This window comes from Pollicipes pollicipes, unplaced genomic scaffold (genome assembly GCF_011947565.3).
Source record: "Pollicipes pollicipes isolate AB1234 unplaced genomic scaffold, Ppol_2.1 Scaffold_4002;HRSCAF=4701_pilon_pilon_pilon, whole genome shotgun sequence".
Lineage (NCBI taxonomy): Eukaryota > Metazoa > Arthropoda > Thecostraca > Pollicipedomorpha > Pollicipedidae > Pollicipes > Pollicipes pollicipes.
In genome coordinates, this window is record NW_023596420.1 from 22,335,941 (window position 1) to 22,361,768 (window position 25,828).

Below are 25,828 nucleotides of genomic sequence, written 5' to 3' on the forward strand. Positions count from 1 at the left end.
CCTGCGGCGCACCGACGACCTGGCCGGCTTCCGCGTCACCGGACAGCGCGCCGCTGGCCTGGGCGTGCGCACACTGCACGCCGTGGCCGGGCCGGCGGCGGCCGCTGCCGAGGAGGCCGGCCGGGCGGCGCTGCGGGCCGCCCGCCAGGTGGCGGACGGTCAGCTGCCGGCGGCCGAGGCGCGCACCCTGCTGGCGCCGGCGCCGTACACCGAGCGCCTGCAGCTGCAGGAGGCGCTGCGGCAGGTCGGAGACTCGGCTAAGGCCAGCCAGAAGGAGCGGGATGTGAGCGAGGTGCGTGAGGCGGGGCTGGCGCGTCGCAGCACGTGCTGTTGTGGAGGCCTCTATTGTAGAAACACTTAAAATGTTAGTTCGCTACCGTGGTTTGGTGACCTGGATGGGCACAGATAATTGAATGCGTATGACCACGGAAATTCTTAATTGCTTGTTTGAAAGCGTGTGGCGCCGTGCCTCACAATCCGTGCATATGCAATACGAAGGTTTCTAAGTCATCATCAACCTGCTGCGTACTATTTAAGGCACCCCAGTTCAAACCAATGTCTCGTCGACCTCCGTCACATCCGCTATACCACGCCCAATAAGAAGTGGTGATCGAGGCCGAGATGTGCCGGGCAGCGGCCGCTGGGCCGCGCTCCGTTCCCTGACGTCACGGCCGCCGCCGCCGCAGATGCTGCGCCGTCTCTCGGAGCTGGAGCGGGACGGTCGGCCGTTCCTGGTGCACTACTTCCCCGGCAACAAACCGTACGTGGTGCCGGCCGCCCGACTGCTGCGCGGCCGCTCCCTGCCCACCGCCGTCGTGTACCGTTGCCGGGGCGCCCTCTGCCTCCGCTGCTGCCTGCCGGAGGGACAGGTCGGTCTGCCCCCCCCCCCCCCCCCCCCCCCCCCCCCACCGGTACCACCGGCACCACCGCCCTCCCGCGCCGTGGCTGTGGTTCTGTCCTGTCTTTCCGCGCTGCCGCTTTAACGAATCCCTTTTTGGCCTGGGAGTGCGATCAATCTGTAATATGTACATTTCATTTAACGTTGGATAAAAGAACAGAACCCGTAAAGATAGCCTTGAAAAAGAGAAAGAAATCAAAACGATTAACACTGAACACTCTCAGCAGTTACATTTCGGCTGTCAACAGGAAGCAATCATACACAGTTTTAGCTGGAAATCCGAGAATCTAGTGAAGGGTGTGTTACCAATTCAAACCACGCTCGACGACCAGCAGTGGTGCGGCCTGTCGCCGCCTCTGACGCCGGCGGGCTGCGCATCCCCAGGCGGTGGACGGACGGTTCTCGGCGGCTGGCTGGCTGCGGGACGTGACGGCCGGGGTGGCGGCCGAGCCAGTGTCCTGGGCCGACCCGCTGCGCACGGCCGGCCTTGACATCACGGCCCGGCTGACGCACCAGCAGGAGCAGGCGCTGGTGGCTGACCTGCTGGCGCGGCTCTCGGAGCGCGCCACTGCCGGCCTGGGCTGATGTGGTGTAGAATACAGTCGTGTGTGAAGATGCCTGGCGTGTTTGTGGGTCCTGGCGGCTGCAGAAGATTCTCGGTGTGGAGCATGAGACATGAGACACTTCTTGTGATGGACACCTGTTTTAAATGGATAGAATCCTTAAGCCACGGCCGTACGTATGTCTGTTCATGCTAAATGTTCGGGGCATTTGTAAGTGCTCCTATTGCTGTCTGCTTGGACAGGTGGCGCCATCGGTACAGCCAGAGCTGATGCCTCCGCCCTTTTCCGGCCGCATACGGGTTAAAAATGCCAGTCGTCCAGTGTCCTTTGATTCAGTGCAGAATCGTCCTCTGTGACGGAAAATAATTGGGCGGTGACCTATTTGGTAACCATTTTCGAAAATCACAATTAGCAATGTGCCTTACCGAGATAGATAAGAATATTAAGTTAAACTTAATGCAGACCGATTCTGGAGTGAATATGTTTTCCGGCCTGTCCGGTTGTGTACCGGAACTGCCCGTGGACCTGAGACAGCTGGCCCCAGCTCAGCGGGAAGCATTTCTCGGAGCGAGGTCCAGGCTTTCCGAGTCTGAAAGATTCATTCATTATATCCATTGGCCCACTTCCTTATATCAACAACGTTGTTAGGGTTCTAACATGCACAGGACATACCGGCATAGTCTCCAGTCGTGCTCTTAACGCAAAGAACCCCGATTAGGATTAAGTCCCACGGGCCGCAATATTGGAGGAATGGTTGCAGGGGGCAGGCGGGAAACATCCAATGTCCGGGTTAAGACAAGCGTTGTACCTTCGAACAATTCTGTACGAAATGGGCTCGATGGCATACCTCAAAACATTTGTCACCTTGCCGATCTCGTGACACAGCGAGAGCGGCGAGGGTGCCTGCGTGTTTCGGCCGCAAAGTGTTGGAGCGGCGCAGAGGGAGATTACCGATGACGTCATACACCGCCCTGCACTATTCGCAATTAATAACCAAAAACTTGACAACCACGACAATTTGGCGCAGTGTTGCGCCAGCCTCACACGGGGGAGTAAGCGGGGAAGTTGCACGCGGGGGTTGGAGGTCGGTTGGTGTGCAGGGGTGATGCAGCGAATGGGTGGGTGATCATTTGCCGGTATTGTTCGAAAGAACTGTAGGCGGTAACGGAGAAGGGCCAGCGAGCTATGCACATTTTCATGATTCTCCAAGATTTTGGAAAAGCTACTCAGCTATGATGCAACTCAGCTATTTGTATCAGCATGAGCGTGTTGACTTGTCCCAGGGCACATGCGGCTCGAAATAATCCCACGTTTCATGCCATACAGGTAATTTCGCGCACCTGTGGGCTGCAGCAGCTTAGGTGGGTTTTGGTGAGACGTGTTGATTTATGTCTCTTTTTATTTCTGATTGTTTTTATTAGTTTTACACATTCCTGCATGCACATTGAAGTAACATTTATTTAATGGATAATATGTGATCATTTACGTACAGATTGAGCCCATGAACCTAAAATGTTGCTGATGACCTGACCAATGCCTACCATGGCGCAAAATGACCCTAGAAGTTGATGCGCCCCAAAACCCCATCCATCATCATCACCAATGCCCACCATCTATCAGCTCTTTTGGGGGGAATTGGAGGTGAATGGCATGCATAGAATCATTTTTGATATGCATTGGCTTAGCTTTGCGAGCAAAATTGGGATGGTGAGGGAGGGGCTGGACCAAGTGTGGAATGACTATAAGGGCCATCCTTGTCATTCAAGTGTCAAAATTTATATTTATTTCACTTATTTCCCATCTGAACATGCAGATCTCTCTGAGCATGGAACTACACTGCTGCTTTGATCTGCAGATCAGAATATTGTCCTTGAAATAAAGAAGCTTTATATGTTTGCTGCATGCTACTCACATTACTCAGAAGCAATGACTATTAGTATAAGAGGGATAAGCCAAAGCATTACGGCATTCATTCAGCACTACCATGTATTGGTCAGGTGTGGCAAACTTACTAACCTTGATTTTCCTCAAGCTATCCCTTGCCATACCTGCAGTTGCCATCAGATCTACAAGACTGCTTCTGTCAGATTTTTCCTATTACCAAGGAGATCACACACAGATTCCTTTGCAAAAACTGAAGAAAAATTGCCTGCTAAGAATATCTACAATAGCCCTGTTCTCCATTAATGTTTTAGCTATGTTTTATCTCTGTGTTGTCCCATTTTCAGGGAATGCAAGTGAAGTGAAAGTGTTGTGCAACCAAGATCATTATTTTTCAATTTGCATTGAAAAACAAAGGAATAGCAGCAGTTTTAATGTTTTTGTTGTCATGTGTTAGAAGTTAAAGCAAAGCAGTATCACACACCAGCATCCAAGTAAATTTAACATGAGGTAAGGCAGTAATATTTGAGTTTTTATAGATACAACATCACTTCTGGCTTATCAGCTCAATGCCCACCATTGTGGAATGATCATGGGGAGCACCTGCAATGCATCTGATGTACCTGAATAGTATTTTGTTCACCTTCCATATTTTATGACAAATGATATCCTGAACACCATAAAACATGTAATTTGTTAAGTATTATCTGTTGGAAAGGATTTCACTGTCTTTCATTCCATTCCAGGCTGAATGTAGATGGCCTTTTGGTCTATTTTCCTTATGACTACATCTACCCAGAACAGTTCTCATACATGTTGGAGCTCAAGAAGGGTTTGGATGCCAAGGTAAGTCATGTTCAGATTAAGTGACTGCTGTGAGCTGTGCTTGCTGCTGTCCTGTTATTGTTATTATTTATTTGAGATTCTTCTCCATTAAGTTTGTCAGTGGCACATAACATTATGAGTTGGATCCTATATCTTGATCTTGACACCAGGGTTTCTCATGGGAATGTAGGTCCACATTCGGAATCCACACAATGGCTTGATTCTCTATTTTCTTCTTTGTGTTTACCAGGCTGAAAATGAATAGTGACCCCCAAAATTGGCTGTGAACAGTCCTTATGTTCATGTTGAGTTAGTCCCAAAGCAGTCTCATGATTTAATCACATGGACACTTTAATGTAAGGTACCTGCTCAGCAATCCTGAACTCTGAGCTACATTTGTACATGCATGTTGACATTGTCATCAATGCCATGGTGATATTATCATTGGTGCTGCTCCTTGCCTGTGAATAACAATTGTAATGTTTTGAAGCAATGCTGTGTTATACAGTTCTATAGCATAGGTCTGTGAATTCCTGCTATCAATCTCACTTGGGTGTTGGCAGGGTCACCTTGTCCTGGAGATGCCATCTGGCACAGGGAAGACCATCTCCCTGCTCTCCCTCATCGTGTCCTACATGCTGGAGAAGCCACTGGACATCACAAAGCTCATCTACTGCTCTCGAACTGTGCCGGAAATTGAAAAGGTGCTGGAGGAGCTGGCCAAGCTGAACCGCTTCATCGAGAAACAGTCTGGCCAGAAGAGCAAGCTGGTCGGCTTGGCCATCAGCTCGCGCAAGAATCTGTGCATTCACGAGGAGGTAGGTAATGGTGGCGATGATTTGAAACAACTGGTTTCAAATGATCTGGCCCCCCATGTGCGAGATGTTCAAAACCGAGTGGTTGTAATTTGTATGTTGTTTCTTCCTGGCATACCACCTGTTCACCATGCAGCTTGCCATAACCAGTCAGAATACCAGTGGACGACCACATCCTAATTTGCCACCTTATGTCCATACGTCAGTGGTACATCTGACGTCCATGTGTCACTGGAACATCTTGCTTCCGCATGCCAGTGTCACTTCTTAACTCTGTATGTCAGTGGTACACCTGTCCTCTGTACAGCACTGCTACATCTTACTTCTTGTGTCAGTGTCACATCTTACTTCTGTATGTCAGTGGTACACCTGACTTCTGTACATCAGTGGTACATCTTACTTCCATACATCAGTGGTTCATGGTACTTCTGTATGTTAGTAGTACATCTTACTTCTGTACCTCAGTGGTACACCTGAATTATGTATGTCAGTGGTACATCTTACTTCCATGCATCAGTGGTACTTCTTAGTTCTGTACATCAGTGGCACATCTTACTTCTGTACATCAGTGGTACATCTTTCTTCCGTATGTTAGTGGTACATCCTACTTTCATATGTCAGTGGTACATCCTACTTCCACATGTCAGCAGTACATCTTACCTCCATATGTCAGCGGTACACCTTACTTCCATATGTTAGCGGTACACCTTACTTCCGTACGTCAGTGGTACATCTTACTTCCGGACGTCAGTGGTCCATCTTACTTCCGCGCGTCAGCGGTACATCTTACTTCCATACGTCAGTGGTACATCTTACTTCCATACGTCAGCGGTACATCTTACTTCCATACGTCAGTGGTGCATCTTACTTCCATACGTCAGCGGGACATCTTACTTCCATACGTCAGTAGTACATCTTACTTCCGTACATCAGCGGTACATCTTACTTCCATACGTCAGCGGTACATCTTACTTCCATACGTCAGTAGTACATCTTACTTCCGTACATCAGCGGTACATCTTACTTCCACACGTCAGCGGTACGTCTTGCTTTCACATGTCAGTGGTACATCTTATTTCCATACGTCAGCAGTACATCTTACTTCCACGCGTCAGTGGTACATCTTGCTTCCGTATGTCAGTGGTCCATCTTACTTCCATACGTCAGCGGTACATCTTGCGATCGACATGCACAATCTGGCTTCACGCCCCCCACCAACACCTGCCTGCCCACCGTGTCCGGCCGTCCGCGCCCCACATGACCGCCCCCCCCCCCCTCCCTCTCCTCCACCGCCAACAGGTGAGCCAGGAACGCGAGGGCAAGGTGGTGGACAGCCGCTGTTACGCGTTGACGGCTGGCTACGTGCGCGCGCGCGCCGCTGCCGCCGCCGCCGCTGGTCCGGCGCCGGGCGGCGACGAGGCGGACGAGGAGGGCCGCGCGCCGCCGCCCACCTGCCAGTGGTTCGAGCAGCTGGAGCAGGACGGCCGCGATGTGGCGCTGCCGGCCGGCATCTACAGCCTGCAGGACCTCAAGCAGTACGGCCGCACGCGCGGGTGGTGCCCCTACTTCGTAGCGCGCCGCGCGGTGAGTGTTCGCCCGGGCGAGCCCCGCATCGCTGACAGGGAACAGCCACGGTGAGGTGTCTGGGAGGGTGTTGTATGTGGATTGTTCCCGGGTGTAGGCTGTGTGGCAGGCATTTCGACGGTGATGTCTGGGAGGGTGTTGTATGTGCATTGTTCCCGGGTGTAGGCTGTGTGGCAGGCATTTTGACGGTGTCGAAATAACTTTTGTTGTTCTTGACCAGCTTTTGGCTGCTCAGTGGCCGTGATTGTGTGGCGTGAGGTGATATTGGGGATGGATTGGTCTTGTGGTCCAGTTAAGCTTCGGTATGAAGTGATTCCATGCCCGGGTTAGATATTGGGGGGTTGCGTGTGGTGGTCTGAAGGTCGCAAGTGTTGTCTCCGCTTGTGATGTGGCTCGGTTATCTGTTTCAGATCCAGCAGGCCAACATCATCGTGTACAGCTACCACTACCTGCTGGATCCGAAGATTGCCGAGGTGGTGTCCAAGGAGATCGTGAAGTCAAGTGTCGTCGTGTTCGACGAAGCTCATAACATAGGTGAGAGCTTCTTTCAGTTCCGGCTGCATGTACCTTTTCATCTTATTTGAAACGAAGGACTGTTGGTTGTTGACAGATGAATAAGCAGAATGTCAGTTTCTACATCGATCGTTGTTGTTTCTTAATTGTAATTTTCATACCATTGCATATTTGCGTTCCACATAGTCTTAATTACCTACTATTGGGTTTTGTTGCATGTGAAACCTGTGAATGAGCCGTGTCTGCTGTCAGCATCGCGCATTTGCCGGCAGACAACGTGTGCATCGACAGCATGAGTGTCCACATCAACAAGCGAATGCTGGAGCGCTGCTCCAACAACATCGGCTCTCTCGAGAAGCGGATTGCCCAGTGAGTGCCCGGTCGGGGGCGCCGCCGCCTCCCGCTGTGGCGTCCTCCGCACTGTCGCGACGCGCCGCGCTGTGGGTGCCACGCGCCGTCCGATGTCAGGGCCCACCGGGACTCACGCTGTGTTCTCGCGTACAGACGCCTTCAAGGTGTAATGAGACATGCCGCCGCTTTTTTCTCACTGGCCTGTGGATCGTCGCCTCCCTGCGTCGCGTCGGCGCTAGACCAGTCCTCCTGTCCGAGGCTGGTTGAGGTTGACCGTCCTGACGCCGTGAGTCAGTTGTCACGCCCACCACACAGCCGTGCTGGGCACCGGTGTGAGGACCCGCCTGGCGGGGTCCCGCGGCAAGCTCGGTCCGGCCGCGGCTGCCACCGATGCGGCTATTTGTTCCAGGCCAAAGCTAAAACACAGCTGAACAGCAATGCACAGGTCAATAGGAAGTGTCGGTGGTAACGAGTGTATGTTTTTTTGAAGGATGTGTGCGTGTGTGGGTGTGCGTGTGCGTGTGCGTGTGCGTGTGCGTGTGCGTGTGCGCGTGCGCGTGCGCGTGCGCGTGCGCGTGTGCGTGTGCGTGTGCGTGTGCGTGTGTGTGTGTGTGTGTGTGTGTGTGTGTGTGTGTGTGTGTGTGTGTGTGTGTGTGTGTGTGTGTGTGTGTGTGTGTGTCTGTGTGCGTGTCTGTGTGTGTGTGTGTGTGTGTGTTTTGTCTCACTCGATTTGTACCAACAAGTGATTTCTTGCGCTTTTGTAGTCCAGCACAAATATTGCCTGCCTCGTTATTTCACTGAGTCGCGTTCTCGTAAAAAGGTTGCGTCCAGTAATTCAGACCGCTGAAACTGCGCCCAGTAATTCAGGCTGCTGAAATTGCGCCCAGTAATTTAGACTGCAAGCGGCAAAGTCCGGGCACGTTCGCCAGCAAAAACAGGAAGACCCTCCTACCGTCCCGCTGGGAGCGTGCCAATGCGCGCCTGGCCCAGGATTTGCGGCTGTCGCTGACTGGGGCCTGACCTTGCCGCGTGGCGTCGCAGGATCAAGGAGACGGACGCCAACCGACTGCAGGAGGAGTACCAGCGCATGGTGGAGGGTCTGCGGGACGCCCAGATGAAGCGGCAGACAGACCAGCTCTTGGCCAACCCGGTGCTGCCCGACCAGGTGCTGGAGGGTAGGTGCACGGCGCGCGGCCCGCCGCTGCTGTGGCCGGCGCGGCACACGAACCCTGCAGCTCTGACTGCTGCTGGGCCACTGCGCGGAGCTCGGACTGGTCAGCCCCGGCTCCTGTGTGGCCCTGCCCTGGATAGCGTGCGTCTAGAAGTGTGTGCCGTGAGTTACCCACGTATCTTTCCCCCTTTTACTTTTCGGCTTGCGAGGTGCCGGTGGTGTAGTGGTTAACGCGTCTGCGTTAACCTCTGCGCGTCTTCAAAACCAGAGGTACGGGGTTCGATTCCCCGCGGTACGCTCCCTTCCTGCCAGGGTGAGAGGTAGGCGACGCCATATAGCCTCAGCAACGGGGTGCGTCGTAAAGCCGCAATGACACAACTTTTCGGACTGCATATTTTGCATGGTTTTCAGTTTGAGAATACTCTGACGCCGCATCAGGGCTGCAGCTGCGTGCCGGACCAGCCTGGGGTGGACTGAGAGCCCCGGCGCTCGAGCGATCTGACCCGCCGGCCCGGTACTCCCCCGGCTGGTCGGCCACAGTCGCCGCTGCGAGCGGTGCGCTGATGGACGGAGTGGTCGCACCGCTGATGTTGGTGATCGCTCGCCAGAGGCCGTACCGGGGAACATCAGGACCGCGGAGCACTTCATCAACTTCATGAAGCGCCTGGTGGAGTACCTGAAGATGCGGCTGCGAGTGCAGCACGTGGTCCAGGAGTCGCCGGCTGGCTTTCTCAAGGACATCTTCAACAAAATTTGCCTGGATCGGAAGCCGCTGCGGTGAGCGAGGGACTTCGTGCGAAGTCAGGCCTCTGGACGGACGGAAGCAGATGGAGCAGAAGCTCTATTCCCAGCTCTGTTCGAATGCATTGCCTGTGTGTGGTTGAAGTTCGGGCCTGCAGTGGCAGACACTGCTTCAGTGAAACATTAACGTCCGGCTCTTGAAATGCTGACGGTCCGTTCTCCCGACCCGCCTCAGTCCCTAAGTGGCGCTCGTCTCCGATCGTCTCATGTGTCCACGCCTGCAGTCCTCTGCTGCCAGCATCTGGCGCGTCGCTGTCTGCCAGGGTCTGTACAGGGCGTCCGACCGGCCCCCTCCTGTCAGCCTGGTGTCTGTGACCGATTGTCTGACTTGTCTGCACCTGTCGGTATGTGCAGCTCGCGGTCCAGCCTGAGGTCTAGCATCTTCCCGTTTGCCGACCCCTCCCCCCCCCCTCCCTGAGTGTCTCACGCGTCCGTTGATGCTATCACGCATGTCACGTGATGGGTGCATCGCTGGCAGGTTCTGCGCGGAGCGGCTGACCTCGATGATCCGGACGCTGGAGCTGACGGACATGGCCGACCTGTCGCCGCTCGTGCTCGTCTCGCACTTCGCCACGCTGGTCAGCACCTACACACGTGGCTTCACCATCATCGTTGAGCCGTCGGACGACAAGACGCCCAACGTCTACAACCCCATCCTCTACTTTCGGTGAGGCTTGGCCGGAGCAGCCGGCTCGTTTGTTGGGCTCGGTCGGGTGAACTGGCTCCAGTGATGTTGCATTATGCTTAAACCCGCTGTCAGGCAAATATTTCGAAGGAGATTTACTCGGGCCGTCTATGTGCGCACAATCTTCCTACTTTGCTAGATCATTCACACGTGCTAGATATCCGAGCACGCTGGGGTATGTCTGTGTCGTTTTAACCTGCACTGTGTACACCGAGCAATGGATACATTCGACGGCAACCTTTCCCATTTTTCGACGTCTTATGGTGCTTGGGCATGGAGTTAGTTCATACGTAATTATACGACTGGAAGGTCTGCCTTCCGATCCACCCACCCGTGGCGGGTGAGTTCGAGTCGCTTTAGGCGCCCGTTATTTGCCCCTGCCGGGTGTGGCCGGTGGTAGCGGTTGCGCTGAAGGTCAGGTGACGTCAGAGGGCTGGACGGACCGTGCTGAGCGTTGCGGCACGTTAAAATTTCGCCACCGAATCCTTCAATTTCACGATCGGATGGTGGTGGTCAGGGCTCACACGATAAGCACTGCTTGGTATGGGCTCTCGTCCCGGAACTTATTCCATCCACTCAAAAGGTTCGGATTTAATCTGTCGCGAAGAAAATAAAATAACATACGACATCCGGCGCAGATGATAACCCACCGTCACCGTCTGGCATCTTGTTTACACTGGCAGTGTTGTGGTGTGAATCGGTGGCGATGTCGCCGTGTTTAGACTTCCAGTCAGTCGGACCGTCCGCCTCTCGGGAGGAATGACTGCCACCTGGCTACCACCGGCCGGTGGCTGTGTCGCCACCCATCGGCGGTGGGTGTGGCGCACATTCGGTGTGTTGACCGTACACACGGTGGCGCTGCGGCCGCCTGTCCGCGGCGCTGCACCAGCCCCGATGTGGTCTGTGGCCGTGTTCTCCCGCTCTGTTGTGTGACGCGCCCGCCGCGCCGGCCGCGCCAGGTGTCTGTTGTGTGACGCGCCCGCCGCGCCGGCTGCGCCAGGTGCCTGGACTCGTCGCTGGCCATCAAGCCGGTGTTCGACCGGTACCAGTCGGTGGTGATCACGTCCGGCACGCTCTCGCCGCTCGACATGTACCCCAAGATCCTCGACTTCCACCCGGTCATCGTCACCAGCTTCACCATGACGCTGGCGCGGCCCTGCATCCTGCCCATGGTGAGGCCCCACGCCACCGGCGCAGCAAGGGCTCGGGGCTGGCTCGGGGCCCGCCTGGTGCTGGGCAGGCCGCCGACCGAGCGACAGCACCGAACAGACCTCGGGAAATCACTCTGAGATGTTGGAACTGATTGGTCTGATACTTGTTCTCTCGGGTTTCAACCAAACAGGAAGCCGTAACATATGTTCGTCTCAACAAGTCAAATAAGTGAACTTAACCATAGAAACAAGATTGGCATTAGTTGGCCCGCCCTAATGTTGCCGAGTATATGGACACGTATGGTCGGCTGGGCCGCTCTGTTCTGTTACGGAGGGATACGGAGGGACCGGTACGCCGCGGTCTGATACCCATATCTGCCCCCAGATCGTGACAAAGGGCAACGATCAGGTGGCGATCTCTTCCAAGTTCGAATCTCGCGAGGACCCTGCCGTGATTCGCAACTACGGCAACCTGCTGGTGGACATGGTGACCGTGGTGCCGGACGGCGTCGTCTGCTTCTTCACCTCCTACATGTACATGGAGAACGTGGTCTCCAGCTGGTACGACCAGGGCATCATCACGCAGCTGCAGAAGCACAAGCTGCTCTTCATTGAGACGCAGGACGCGGCCGAGACCAGCCTGGCGCTGCTCAACTTCATCAAGGTCGGCGTTCGTCGTCACCCGCTTTCTCCTCGCGTTTGCCGTCCTCAGTTGCAACACCTACCCGCAAACGAAAGCACATCGTTTTCTCTGCGCGGGCTCGCTACACGTCCCAAGCACGCTGCTGGCCTCCGTGTCAGGCGAGCGATGGCGCACGAGCCGCGTGCCGCCGGGCGCCGCCGCCAGCCCCCGCGCCGACCCGTCCCCGCCCAGTTGACGCCAAGGTCACGGTCGTGCCGGCAGGCGTGCGAGAACGGCCGGGGCGCCGTGCTGCTGTCGGTGGCGCGGGGCAAGGTCAGCGAGGGCGTCGACTTTGACCACCACCTCGGTCGCTGCGTGCTCATGTTCGGCATCCCCTACATGTACACGCAGTCGCGCATCCTCAAGGCGCGGCTCGAGTACCTACGCGACACGTTCCAGGTAACGGGCGTGTGTCTTGTCAATCTGTCTGTCTGTCTGTGTCTATTGTCTTGCCGGTCTGTCTGTCTGTGTCTGTCTTGTCTTGTCAGTCTGTCTGTCTGTGTCTATTGTCTTGCCGGTCTGTCTGTCTGTGTCTGTCTTGTCTTGCCAGTCTGCCTGTCTGTGTCTGTCTTGTCTTGCCTGTCTGCTGTTGTGGCCTGTCGCTATGTGTATGTCATGTGTCTGCTACTGCTCGAGTTCATGGGAAAATTGCACGACGTCAGAAGCTCTTTTCATTGTTGTTGTTACAGTCGAGACAAAGGACGATATGGATCTGTTAACGTTTGTGGTTGGTTACAGTGATACAATTTATCCCATCGCGAAGTACTAACTTGGAATGTCATTGTGCTTCCTGCTGTAGAGGGTCAGGTTCCATTTCACCCATGCTCTTTCCCCCATGTGTATGTGTGTGTCATGTGATATTTATTGATCACCTCTCTTGTCCTAGTAATCAGTGTGTAGAAGTTAAATGACTGAGCTTGTGCGCTTTAAAAGTTCCCAAGAGCCTAGCTCGTGCTCGCATGACGCCGCGGGAAGTGTTAGCTCGTGCTCGCATGACGCCCCAGGAATTGTCCGTTGACGCTGTCCGTCGACTCATCTGGCTAAACGTGTCCACGCTGCTCTCCAGCCGCATGTCCGCCTCTAAGCTGGCTCTGGTCGGCCTCGTGGCGTCAGCTTCGGTTTCGTGACGCTGTTCACCCGTGCCGCAGATCCGCGAGAACGACTTCTTGACGTTCGACGCCATCCGCCACGCCTCACAGTGTGTGGGCCGGGCGATGCGAGGCAAGACCGACTACGGCATCATGGTCTTCGCCGACAAGGTGCCGCTCGGGTCGGATAGGGTCGGATCCGGTCGGTTCGGGTCGGGTCGGGTCGGGTCGACGGCGTGGCGATCGGTGACACGAGGATAATGGTTTACAGTGGCGTGCGGTGGGCGCCGCTGTCGAAAATGACTGCTCTGCGGCCGCCCCGGGTTGGTCTCGGGTGCTCTGTAAGAGTGTCGTCTTCTTAGCTATCCGTACATTGACCTGCTGTCTGGTGCTGGCTCAGCAGTTAGACGTATTTGACCTGCTGTCTTGTGCTGCCTGAGGGGTTAAGTAATTTTGCCCAGCTGTTAAGTTGATGCCCACGCTGGGCCGTAGCGCTCTAAGTGAGTATGTCTTTTATTAACGGCATCCCATCATGTAACATGCCAGCGTTCAAGTGACTCTATAATGGACGAATGAAAGGTCATCTCCTGAATAATCGCGCGGTGCTAGGCCGTTAGCCCTCCAGTTCTCGATGCATGCAGCGCCACCATTCACTTGGGTACCAAGTGAGGGACGCGTCTTGTCCCGGATGGTCTTGGTGTCAGGCGTGGCTCAGCACGGTCGACTGTTGCAGCGCTTCCAGCGGTCGGACAAGCGGACCAAGTTGCCGCTCTGGATCCAGGAGCACCTGAAGGACTCGATGTGCAACCTCAGCACCGAGGAGGGCGTCCAGGTGAGACGGACGCGACGTCGGGGGGGGGGGGGGGGAGGGGGTGGGGTTGACAGGCGCTAATGAAGCGAATTTTTGAACAGGGGCTTTGCGATCGGGTTATGATACTTTGGCAGCCAAGGTGAACAAGTGGCTTCAAAGGTATATAGAAAGCTAAGCCAGTCGGGGAGCTGAGTCAAACCAGTCAGGGAGCTGAACCAAACCGGCCAGGGAGCTGAGCCAGACCAGCCAGGGAGCTGAACCAAACCAGTCAGGGAGCTGAGTCGACAGGTGGATCGCACGAGCTGAGAGGGCCGTCGGGATGACTGCGGTACAGTCATGAGGCCACGGGTGCCGTGTCGCGAGTCCGCCGCAGTCTCCAGAGGTGAGAGTGGCGTGCGACACGGGACCAGTCGTGGCGGCGCGCGTCCGGCGCGCCTGACGAGCTCCCCTCCTCGGCAGATCTCCAAGCGGTGGCTGCGGCGCATGGCTCAGCCGTTCAGCCGCGAGGACCAGCTGGGCATCTCGCTGCTGACCCTGGAGCAGCTGCAGAGCCAGGAGATGCAGGAGAAGATGCGGGAGCGCGTCACACACCGCGTGTAGGCGCGGGCCGGCAGCGCACGCGGCCAGCCCTTGCGACCGCAGCGCGCCGTGGCGCCGGGCAGCTGGCGAGCGGCGTGAGGGACGCCCACAGCCCGGCCCCACGGCTGAGAGCGCTGTGATGGACGTGTTTCGACTCGGGACCCGGCAGGAGGGGGTCGGTAGCGAAGCACGTGGTCGGTACTTGCACGCTGCCTCAGGCGTTTCAGTTGGGAACGCGCAGTTTGTGCGGTGATCATTTGGCAAGGGCGTCGGCGGATGGTAGATCAGTTACTACCTGTTAGGATTCTCAGCTGTGTCAGCTAGATTGATGGGTGTGCCTAGCCCAGTTCCGCCTCTGCCTGGACGCAGTCTCGGGCATCTCGCGTTCCAATCATCGCGTCACTTGCCTTCTGACCTGGGCCGGACCGGGTCCTGCCCTGCCACAGGCCCGGCCGTGACGTTACGGTACCGTTACGGTGGCGGAGGGTGACAAACCGGTGCTGCCGGGGAGTCGTGACGCCTACGGCTTGTGCCGGTCGTATTATGTAGTGGACGGATGCCTTTGGACAGCTGGAACTGGCCGGCGGGATGGCGTGCGTGTTGTGTGCTGCAGAGATCGTGTGGCGAATGTTCTGTATTTATCGCGAGACGAATGTGGTGATTTCAGCCAGAGTTTTGTAATGCAAAAACGTGCCAAGAGGGGCTTGGTGCACTGTGATTTGATTCAAGTGATAGCGATAGACCACGGATAATCTGTGAATTCCTTACGTGTATAGCGGTAGACCACGGGTGATGTGAATTGCTCTCGTGTACATATCGTTCTTTTTTCATTGAAAACATGCGATGACTGGAGTTATCCTTATGCAGCAATATGCTGGCACTGCGTGCAAAGTATTGCCGACCGAATACTTCCGCACAATCAAAGACAGACTTGTGAGTGGCGAGCGTCCGATTTCACACATGAACGAAAATCGCTTTTCGCATTGATCACGCGATCAGCGGCTCGCACCACCGCAGCACCACCGTCAGGTCCGGGGCCAGCACCACCGACACATTCTGTCCACGGCCGTCACGGTACTATCGTGCCGCGAGGGGCCACGAACCTCGCCGTCTCGTTGGCGGCAAATTGGTAGCGTGCGCTGCCGTCAGCCATCGCCAGCGGCGTGCCCGGAGCCAGGGCGCCCTCTGCCGTCAGCCATCGCCAGCGGCGTGCCCGGAGCCGGGGCGCCCTCTGCCGTCAGCCATCGCCAGCGGCGTGCCCGGAGCTAGAGTGTCCCGCTGCCATCAACTCTCAGGCTCGATCGCGTCACGCAGCCGGCGCGTGTTTGAGCCTCGCGGTGCGTCCGTCTCGTGCCTCGGGAGCTGGACATCTGCTGTCAGTCCCGGTCTGACCGGCGGGGTAGGTCTGCGGAGTGAGCGGGACGCGGGGCTCTCCACATCGCCCAGTACGGAACAGCGGCGTTACCTGCTCAGCCACATCGGCTCGGCGGAGTAGGTCTGCGGAGTGAGCGGGACACGCGGCCCTCCACATCACCCGGTACGGAACATCGGCGTTACCTGCTCAACCGCATCGGCTCGGCGGGGCAGGTCTGCGGGGTGAGCGGGACACGCGGCCCTCCACATCACCCAGTACAGAACAGCGGCGTTACCTGCTCAGCCACATCGGCTCGGCGGAGTAGGTCTGAGGAGTGAGCGGGACACGCGGCCCTCCACATCACCCAGTACGGAACAGCGGCGTTACCTGCTCAGCCACATCGGCTCGGCGGAGTAGGTCTGCGGAGTGAGCGGGACACGGGCTGTCCACATCACCCAGTATGGAACAGCGGCGTTACCTGCTCAGCAACATCGGCTCGGCGGGGTAGGCACCTCGAGGTAGACCCGCACTTGTGGGCGTCCTCGCACTGGCTGAAAGGCACATAAGCATCGGAGATCGCGCTGCATTTGACGCTTTGACGGCAAACCTGAGCACATCAAGCTCAAGTCAATAACCCGTTGTCATTCTCTAAGTAAGCTAGACTAAATCACAATGGTACAGCACTACGGGCTGCTCCATGGTCCCGCTACTTTCCATCAGTGATGATGATCCCCAGCCGAAAGCTGGGACAACCGACGCTCGATACAGCTCAGCCTCACGTTTCAGCGTGCGTTTGGCGGCCGTTGACTTCGGCGAAAAATAACAGTGGCAGCCTGCGCACTACAGCACCTGGATGCGTGACATGTTACGCACATGTACATGTTACCACGAGCCGCCCACGTGTCGATGTCGGCCGAGCGCGGAGTCTGCATTCAAATCCCACCCATGTTTCTCGGGCGCATTCCAGTCCTGCGCGGTGTTGACAGCGCGCTTGGCTTGGCTCCGTTGATCCAGCTGCACGTGATCACGGATACACGTTTCGTAAAATATCATGAGCCGCTGATTCCACGTCACCAGCCTCCACGCACGCATCACACATGGCCAGTCGAGTCGCTACCGGCACAAGCCCCCGTCTCCACCCACGCATCACACACTGCCAGCGCAGTCGCCACCAACACGTGCCCCTGTCTCCCGCACAGGTATGCTCCAGCACAGCCCCTGTCCCCAGCCTGTCCCGCCTCCGCCGCCTCAGCCTTGGCCGTGCCGGTTATACCAGGTAAGCTCGCCGCTCCCCGCCGGTGCCTCCCGCCACCGGCGGCAGCAGCGGCGGCGGCACGCCGCCCAGACTCATCAGCGAGCTGGGTATGCGAAGCCGGGCTCTGCGCGGCAGGGTGCAGTAGGCCGGGGCCGGTGGAGGCGCGTCGGCGCTGGCCGCTGCGCCTCCACCGGCCAGGTGCGGCGTGGAGCCGGTCAGGCCGGCCAGGCTGGCCAGGCCGGGTCCGCTCCAGGGCAGAAGGTCGGCCGTCACGCAGCTGCCCGCCTCGCTACTGGCGTCCAGCGCCCCCGACGAAAACTCCGAGTCTGCGGCAGGGTGGCGTCGGTGAGACACACTGTTCGATCCCCCTCCGAGTCTGCGGCAGGGGTGGCGTCGGTGAGACACACTGTTCGATCCCCCGCGGTGTCAGCCCTTCCTGCCAGGGCGAGAGGCAGGCAACGCCATATGGCCTCAGCAGCTGAGTGCGTCGTAAAGCGCCAGTGACGACAACAGTGAGACCGCCTGGGTCACACTCTCGGGCACTCTGAAGTGATATATTCATATGGATCTTTAAGAAAACATCAAAAGCTCATTATTTTCTTCTGATCCGTATGTGTGGAGGGGGGGGGGGGGGCAGGGGCAGTCCCGGCTACTAGCAGACCTTCCACCGCCATCGTGCGGATCTGTATGAAGTTGTGCTAGGCCGCCGGTGGGGGCGCTCACGATGTTCATCGGTCATTGAACATGGTATTACGCTGCCCGGTTGATTCACCGTGGCCTATGAATACACAACCGCCTCCACTTGATGCCGGGCCAGTCATTCGCTCGCGCGGCTGACGCGCTTACACTGCGGGGGTCCGTGGGGCGGTGGCGCTGCCTGTCCGGCGAGGCGAACGGTGTTTCCGGCGTAGAGCGGCGGCGGGGAGGCCCTAGCCGCCAGGTGCCACCCGTCAGCGTCCAGAGTGGCCACCTGAGACGGTCCGGGCAAACGTTAGCAAACACAGCATGCGGCACAACCATGTGGTTGACTGGAGACATTGAAAAACGTGGTGGAAGGTACGCTACTTATGTGGAATGTACGCGTGGACCAACACATAGCACAGTATCCATTGCCCATTCGTCTGCAGAGTGACACCATCGAGTTTTTATTCGGATTCGGGGGGATCCCTCCACAACAGAAACGTGACTCAACATACGTAAGCAGGACTGTCATTCTCGAACATTCATAAAAGCGCGCGAAGTCGGCAACAACTGTGAGCCCGTTCGGGCTGGGCGCTGCCAACCGCAGCCGGTGGGACTTACATCACACACGTCCCGCGTGCTATCGTGTCCGCCGTGGACGGCCAGCGAGCTGAAGGAGTCGGCCCGGCCGGGCGCCGCTCGGCCCGCCTTCAGGTCCGGCCCGCTCCCAGCTGCAGGCAAGCAGGCCCGCTTCAGGTGTGGGGCGAGGTGCGACCCATGTCGCTTAAGCATATACGAGCTCAGAAGACTAACATCTCATTACAACGCAAAACACCAGGGTGGGTTATCTCATTACTGTGAAGGAAACCTAGACAACCACGTAATATCTAATCGTTCCTGAGTTTACCTCATTGTGATATCCGACTCCTGGAGCGTCCAAGAAGCCCAGCCCAGTAGGCACTGGTGTCGAGCGGCTGCCTTCGTAAGACGCACGGGCGACTGACCTTGCCTGCTGCGGCGGCGCCGGATGTAGCAGACGACAAGCAGACAGTTGAGCAGGAGCAGCGCCGAGCCGACTGCGGCGGCGGCGACGGCCAGGCCCGGTGGGCGGAGCGACCCGGCCGGCGTTCGGGTCGGGTCACGGGCCGACGCAGGCCGCTCTGCCGGGGTCACGGCAGACCTCAGCACGCGTGACACCAGCCGCGGCAGCTGGACTCGGCGACACTCGCACGTGGTTAAGGGCCGCGTCGCACGTGGCAGGGCGTCAGGGCACGCGTCGCACGTGGTGATGACATGTAACTTGTGCCGCGCTGCACGAGCTCGACGCGGACGAAATCGCTGTCCCATGACGATTTTGAGCTCGGGTGATTTCCAAGGGCAGCTGTTCGCGGCTTATGGGAGCCGTCGCACGTCACACTCTTACTTCTCGCTCACACTTCTACCACGTAGAAACTGGAGTGGACCAAAACACCTGAACGTGGCGAGCAACCAAATCGCTTCCTAACGCGGCAACGAATGCAACCGCTCGCCGTCAGACATATCAGTGGCGGGCGGGATGACTTCACACGCACCCGTCATACGCGTGAGCCGGTGACCTCACCTGTCCCGGTGACCTCACTTGAGCTGGTGACCTCACCTGTCCCGGTGACCTCACTTGTGCCGGTGACCTCACCTGTGCCGGTAACCTCACCTGTGCAGGCGACCTCACCTGTGCCGGTGCTGGAAACCTGGTGCAGTGATGACCTGCTCTCTCCCAGCCGGTTGTGGGCGGACACAGAGAAGCGGTAGCGCGTGCCACCTCGCAGCCGGCGCACGGTGGCCTCGTACGTACCGTGCGGCACGTGCACGTGCTGCTCGGGCGCCGGCTGCCGCACCGGTGCGTATCTCACTCGGAACGTCTGAGAAAGGCCCGAGATTGAATTGCGTGACTGCGTGGGTCCGTAATACAGATGCAGACAGGGCCAAACAAACGGCTTTAGACTAACATGAAGAACATGCTGTCAGATTTCGACTGATGCGGCCTAATTCGACTCAATAATAGAACTATGTGGTGATTTGATGACGAACGCTGCATTTGTGCCCATGGACAGCGAATCTTAAATCGCTGGCTGTCCTCTGCATGCTCCTGGCCGATCTGCATATCAGCCTTCCTTGTGGCCTGATTTATATTTCACATTTCAAAGGAACCTTTTAAAGTCGGTCAAATTGCCTGCAACGGAGAACAACCAATTGCCTTCGACGTGCCTGCTCCTGCGTCCCCTGAAAACTCGTCAATGACTGCCAGTTGGAGTGGTCTACGATTATTGTTCTGGACGTTGGGTCTCACCTGGCTGAAGCCCCCGTCGAAACCAGGTGTCCAGCCCAGGCTGACCGTCTCTGAGGAGGCGTTAAGCACCCGCAGGTCCAGGGGAGGGTCCGGTACGGAAGGCAGCACCAGCTCCACGGTGTGTGAGTCGGAGCCCAGCCGGTTGGTGGCAGCACAGTCGTAATCGCCATAATCCTCCAGCTGGACGTCAGTGATCTCCAGCACTGAGACCCTCGTCATTACGTCCACCTGGGAGAGCGTGAGGTATAAGTGACATGCATACTACGCAGCGCATCGTTCGCCATCTAAATGAATGCGCCTTGCCTGGCAGTCGATGTCTTGTTCCAACTGAAAAAGCTTAAGCGCAAAAAAACATACCAGTGGCAAATGATAATAACTTTAATGTCAAGTGACATGTCGCTTTTCGTATTTCACCACGGGAGTCCTGAGAAGGTTGCTACTACTAGGTTGTTATTACGGGAGCAAGCCGACCTTCCCGTTAAAGAGGCGATAACGAAACTACATACATGTCGAAAAGAACAGCGTAACTATACAGTAACTGCCGGATGCAAAATATTACGGTCCGTAATTCGATGAAACCGATCTCCCTCGCTGACCACTCTGTTAGCAGCGGCGCCGCGCGCAGCTGCAGGCCCAGCTCTGACCGTCTGCAGTCGGACGCTGCGCCGGCCATCGGCGGCCGTCGGCACGGCCCTGCCGGCCCTGCTCCAGACGAGGGTGGCGTCAGGCGCGGCCCGGGCCCGACAGCTGAGCAGCGCGGCACCGCCCGGCTCGGCCGCCGCTCGGCTCAGCACGGCGCTTCTGTCCAGCCGCGGCGGCTCTGTCGGCGGACGGAGGACGGGTCACGGTCTATCCCCGGGGGGTGGGGGGGGGGGGGCATCAGACGGGTCACGGCGTCTGCCGAGGAGGGAGGATGGGTCATGGCCTCTGCTGCCGGAGGGTGTCAGACGGGTCACGACCTCCGCCGGGAGGGAGGATGGGTCACGGCCTCTGCTGCCGGAGGGTATCAGACGGGTCACGGCCTCCGCCGGGGAGGGAGGATGGGTCACGGCCTCTGCTGCTGGAGGGTATCAGACGGGTTACGGCCTCTGCTGGGCGACAGCGGGCGAGCCACAGCCTCTGCCGGGGGACGACAGGCAGGTCACAGCCCATTCTGGAGACGGATGACGGGTCACAGCCGGCCCCGGCCACCGGCAAGGAACCCGCGCTCTGATCACGAGGCAGCTGGCCTCTCGGCCGTTATACTCAATCGGGGAAGGCTGCAGGAGTTGAGAAACCTGGGAGCTTAAGCCAAAAGGTGAAGGCAGAGGAACATGTGATCACACACGTACGCAACATATAATAATTACGACACGCACGAAAGGGGGATTACTCAACTAACTTCCTCCAGACCAATACACCTCGAGAGTAAGGTACACTGCCGATGGCTCCGCAACAGAAAGCCAGGAGGGTGCATCTTTCCAACGTCTCTGGAATTCTGGACTCTGAAGTCTCCGGAGTCTCTGGACTTCTGGACTTCGACATGATGCCCGTTGCATTGCATGGAGAGAAAGGCCTCAACAGCCTCGCTATCCCCCGCTTTTGACCGATGGCGGGGCCCACACCTCCCCCCTGGACAGGGCTGCCGTGCAGAAGACTGACGCATCACTCGCAGCGCGGCCGTGGCGAGGACGGGAGGGCCGACCCCGTTGTCGACGCGGCAGATGAAGAGGCCGGCGTCCTGGGGCCGGACGCGCCGCACGGTCAGTCGGGAGGAGAGGCGGTCGCCGGCGGCGCGGGTGCGCGCGCTGCCGCGGCCGGCCACGTCGAAGCCGGCGCGCTCCCAGCTGACGGCGTCCGACGGCGCCGGGTGGGCGTCGGCCTCGCAGCGCAGCTCGGCGTCCTGCCCCGGAGCCACCAGGGCAGACGTCACGCGCACTGACTCGGGCCCGTCTGGCGACGACGGGAGAGGTCAGGGTCAGATACTGGATCCCCAATCCAAGCGGGGTGCGAGAGACCCGAAACGATCTTCCAACGAAAGTGCAGCTGAATTCTGGACTTAAGGAGTTCTGCTGTGAAGTTCAGTCATATATTGAACCATAAAATTCGCTTCAACGGAATTAATACGACAATCTTAGATCACGCCCATCAGCTGCCGTAATATTTCCATTCAAAATGTTGTACTGCAAACGTATGGATATGAAGCCAGTGCCCATCATCAAGGTTCCGGGACCGAAATTCGGGCCGAAGTGCAGGCTTGGTGACAGGAAGCAGCGAGCCTTCACACCATGGATGTATTCCAACATCGCACTCCAAACGCTCACAGAGGACATCGACGTGAAGCCGGGCAGTGGCGGAGCCGAGTGCGTTGGTGGCTTCCAGCCGATACCAGCCGGCGTCCTCTCTTCCAACCGACGTCAGGTTCATCACGCCGTCCGCTGACGTCAGCGTGACGTCACCGGCGGTGTCACGTGACCAGGCGTAGGAGAGCACGGCCGGGTTGGCCGGCGCGACCAAGCTGATGATGCGCGACTCGCCGACCACCAGCGCGTCCTCGTAGTACTGCTTGGTGAAGACAGGGGCGTCTGTGGGGCGGGCATGATGCACTTCTGAGGATCTGAGCCTCGTGTGTCTCGATGACTGCGTCCTGAGCGCGGTTTGCGTGTTATACATTACAGCAGCGATTTCATCGAGCGGTTTTCCTTTGCAGAGCATCAGTCAGCATCAGCAGCGCGGCAAACAGCGGCAAACTTACGCAGCAACATTGAGAGTGACCTCCTGCCGCACGAAACTGGAGATGCGGGGCACCTCGGCCTTGCATACGAACTGGGCGTCGTGGTGGGTCCAGTTCAGCTGCTGGCGCAGCTCCAAACGGCTGACGAACCTGTGGCGTGGAGCCAGCAAACCGTCACCACCGGCACCAGCAGTCCGTCACCAGACACACCAGCAGACCGTCACCACCCACACCAACGGACCGTCACCACCGGCAACCAGCAGACCGTCACCACCCGCACCAACGGACCGTCATCACCGGCACCAGCAGCCCGTCACCAGCCACGCCAGCAAACCGTCACCACCCGCACCAGCTGTCGAGGCCGGTGACAGCGCTGTGGGCTCCCGCACCAGCGAGTGAAGTGGAGGGGACAAAGTTATGTATGACATTTAGGGAACGGTCTGCGTTGACTTGTCATTTAAAGCAGTCTTTGCGGTATTCTCGTTTGTGCCGTGACTTTCGTCTCGTCCCTATTTCCGTAGCATAATTTACCTATCCATGGCATCTTGCCGATGGGTTTATTATGGATTAATTAATAACAAGAGAGAGAGAGAGAGAGAGAGAGAGAGAGAGAGAGAGAGAGAGAGAGAGAGAGAGAGAGAGAGAGAGAGAGAGAGAGAGAGAGAGAGAGAGAGAGAGAGAGAGAGAGAGAGAGAGAGAGAGAGAGAGAGAGAGAGAGAGAGAGAGAGAGAGAGAGAGAGAGAGAGAGAGAGAGAGAGAGAGAGAGAGAGAGAGAGAGAGAGAGAGAGAGAGAGAGAGAGAGAGAGAGAGAGAGAGAGAGAGAGAGAGAGAGAGAGAGAGAGAGAGAGAGATTATATATATATTATATATATATATATATATATATATATATATATATATATATATATATATATATATATAATGGGTAAATTAATACCATTCGTTGTTGATGTATTTGCATCGTCATTGCTGATGTATTTGCAGGATTTCATGAGTTCAACAGACCGATTGGGTTGGATTAAGCTTGATTCAGTCTTTTGTCACGTCAACTGGCGCAACGAATCATGTCGAACCCGAGGCGCGAACATTTCCAAAAATGATCGGGGTTGGGCGAAGGGGATCGGGGCCGGGCAGAACGTAAGTTTAGTTTTCTTGTGGTCATTTTATCCATGCACCAATATTGCCCTCAAGCATGCAAAGTGACAACCGGGCCGAGCCACCCGGCCCCGCCAGCCCCGCCAGCTCGTCGGTGCTGACCCGCCGTTGCCGCCATCCTGGCGCGTGACGTCACGCTGGAGCTGGTCCAGCAGCTGGCGGCCGCCAGTCCACCACGAGAGCTGGGCGGCCGGCAGCGAGGGCCGAGACTGGCAGGTCAGCAGGGCCTCGCCGCCGGCCACCAGCCGGTCCGGACTCACCGCGATCTCCAGCCTGCTCGGCGGAACTGAAACAGACGCCGCTAGGCTTGATCATACTGCTGGCAGTGGCGCCCGGCCCGGACGACAGTGAGCAGCCGTTAACATCGTGCAGCAGGCGGCGAGAGTATCGCTCCGGCACACGATAGAACGCGATCATCATCAAGCCCATGTTGCAAAAACAGTGGCACACTCGAGCCTCCATCTCGTGATGGGGACTGGGCGGTGATCCCAGAGCCCTATCTATTAATTTGCCGGCACGAAACACAACCGTCGAATAGCAAACCGATGTCCCTCCGCTGCGGTGATCACTGGACATTAGCCTCCTGACACTTAACAGCCCGGCACTGCTTATGAGGTAAACACACCTTCAAACCGTCACCAGAGAGGCTTCTTTTCAGAGCAGTGGGTCCACAGCCCCTCTTTGTTTCGCATATCAAGCACACGCCACCGGTCTAACGCTTACATCCTCCGGGGGTCCTGAAGCTCACAGACCCGCGCAAGCTCCTGCCGTGCTCACAGTATACGGTGATGGTGGCGTTGTCCTGCAGGTGGCGCCGGCCGCCGCCGCCGTCGCTGCGACACACCACGACGGCGCCGTTGTCGGCGGCGCTGACCTCGTACTCGAGTCGGCTGCGCCCGGCAGCGATGACGTGTCCCGGCTGCTGCCGGCCGCCCACCGACCAGGAGAGGCGCGCCGGCGGGTTACCGCCTGGCGCCCGGCAGAGCAGCTCCAGCCGCTGGCCCTGGCGCAGCGCCAGCGCCAGCTCCCGGCCCAGCTCCGGCGCGCCGGAGCGTACGATGCGAGGCGGCGCCGGCGCGTCTGTCGGACGCTGGCGGTCAGGCCGGGCAGAAGGACGCTCGGGGTCCACACGGCACGCTCAGTGGTCCGGCGGGGCAGAGTGCGCCGGCGTCCACTGACCAGGACAAGTGTGAGGAGATGTACAGACATATAACACCCACCCACAGAGTATATCGGACCCACGAGCATTTCGGTCCCCTGCCCGGACATGCACACTCCTGGAGCGTTTTCCAGCTCCAAAGACAAATGCCAGGTCATCCTCACTCACAGAGCACCGAGACGGCGGCCGAGCCGACCTCGGTTACGTCAAGGGCCCTGTTGGAGGCGCGGCAGGAGACTTGGAGGTCGCGCCGGGTGCCGGGTGGCACCACCGTCGACATGTTGGAGGCTGTCGTCCAGCCGCCGGCCGCCGCCAGACGCACGATGTGGCTCGCCTGGATACGGCGGCTGCGGTGAGGTGAGATCCACGCCGTGGCTCCATCCCAGGAAACAGTCAGCCAGAAGCCATCTATTGAGTCCACTGCGTGATGAAGGTGCGGTAGAACGACTACAGGCCAGACCGCTGACAGGCTGCGTCGTAAATTCATTGCTTCTAAACGCGGAAGCTTGCACCAAATATTTCAGGCGAACTTAGCCTGACTATGATTGAACATGCATGCATTTCTGTTGTTTCCGTCCCGTGACATACTCAGCACGCAAGCGACCGCTAAAACAAAACTTGTGATTATTCTATGGCCCGCAAACGAACAAATCTTGTAACAATTAAAGTGTGTAAAATGTGTGCAAAGCATATGATAAAGCAGCCAAATACAGGGCAGATGTGGTCGGTAATTTTTAACAATATATGGAAACTCCGATCTCACCTGAGCCACCGGGTGGCTGTCAAG

The 25,828-nt window shown here is 57.4% G+C and overlaps 3 protein-coding genes across 3 annotated transcripts; 2 read left to right on the top strand and 1 right to left on the bottom strand.

Moving 5' to 3' along the window:
* The first annotated feature begins 180 nt into the window (after nucleotides 1-180).
* Nucleotides 181-1,503, top strand: LOC119094630 (uncharacterized). Its single transcript, XM_037217716.1, has 3 exons — nucleotides 181-292; nucleotides 687-869; nucleotides 1,283-1,503. The coding sequence occupies exons 2-3, from the start codon at nucleotides 687-689 to the stop codon at nucleotides 1,481-1,483; spliced, it is 384 nt and encodes a 127-aa protein (XP_037073611.1). The 5' UTR covers nucleotides 181-292; the 3' UTR covers nucleotides 1,484-1,503.
* Nucleotides 1,504-3,698: 2,195 nt separating this feature from the next.
* On the top strand, nucleotides 3,699-14,419 carry LOC119093685 (general transcription and DNA repair factor IIH helicase subunit XPD). Its single transcript, XM_037216687.1, has 15 exons — nucleotides 3,699-3,852; nucleotides 4,089-4,188; nucleotides 4,731-4,985; nucleotides 6,282-6,566; nucleotides 6,977-7,100; nucleotides 7,352-7,448; nucleotides 8,472-8,605; nucleotides 9,210-9,378; nucleotides 9,881-10,069; nucleotides 11,088-11,259; nucleotides 11,624-11,902; nucleotides 12,143-12,319; nucleotides 13,069-13,179; nucleotides 13,742-13,840; nucleotides 14,279-14,419. The coding sequence occupies exons 1-15, from the start codon at nucleotides 3,848-3,850 to the stop codon at nucleotides 14,417-14,419; spliced, it is 2,337 nt and encodes a 778-aa protein (XP_037072582.1). The 5' UTR covers nucleotides 3,699-3,847.
* A 966-nt stretch (nucleotides 14,420-15,385) lies between these two features.
* LOC119094242 (nephrin) lies at nucleotides 15,386-20,445 on the bottom strand. The gene is made up of 6 exons (XM_037217317.1): nucleotides 20,015-20,445; nucleotides 19,397-19,586; nucleotides 18,798-18,848; nucleotides 18,693-18,764; nucleotides 17,233-17,333; nucleotides 15,386-15,454 (listed from the first exon to the last, which is right to left on the bottom strand). Exons 1-6 carry the CDS (start codon nucleotides 20,231-20,233, stop codon nucleotides 15,386-15,388), a joined length of 702 nt encoding a protein of 233 aa, XP_037073212.1. The 5' UTR covers nucleotides 20,234-20,445.
* Between the last annotated feature and the right edge of the window lie 5,383 nt (nucleotides 20,446-25,828).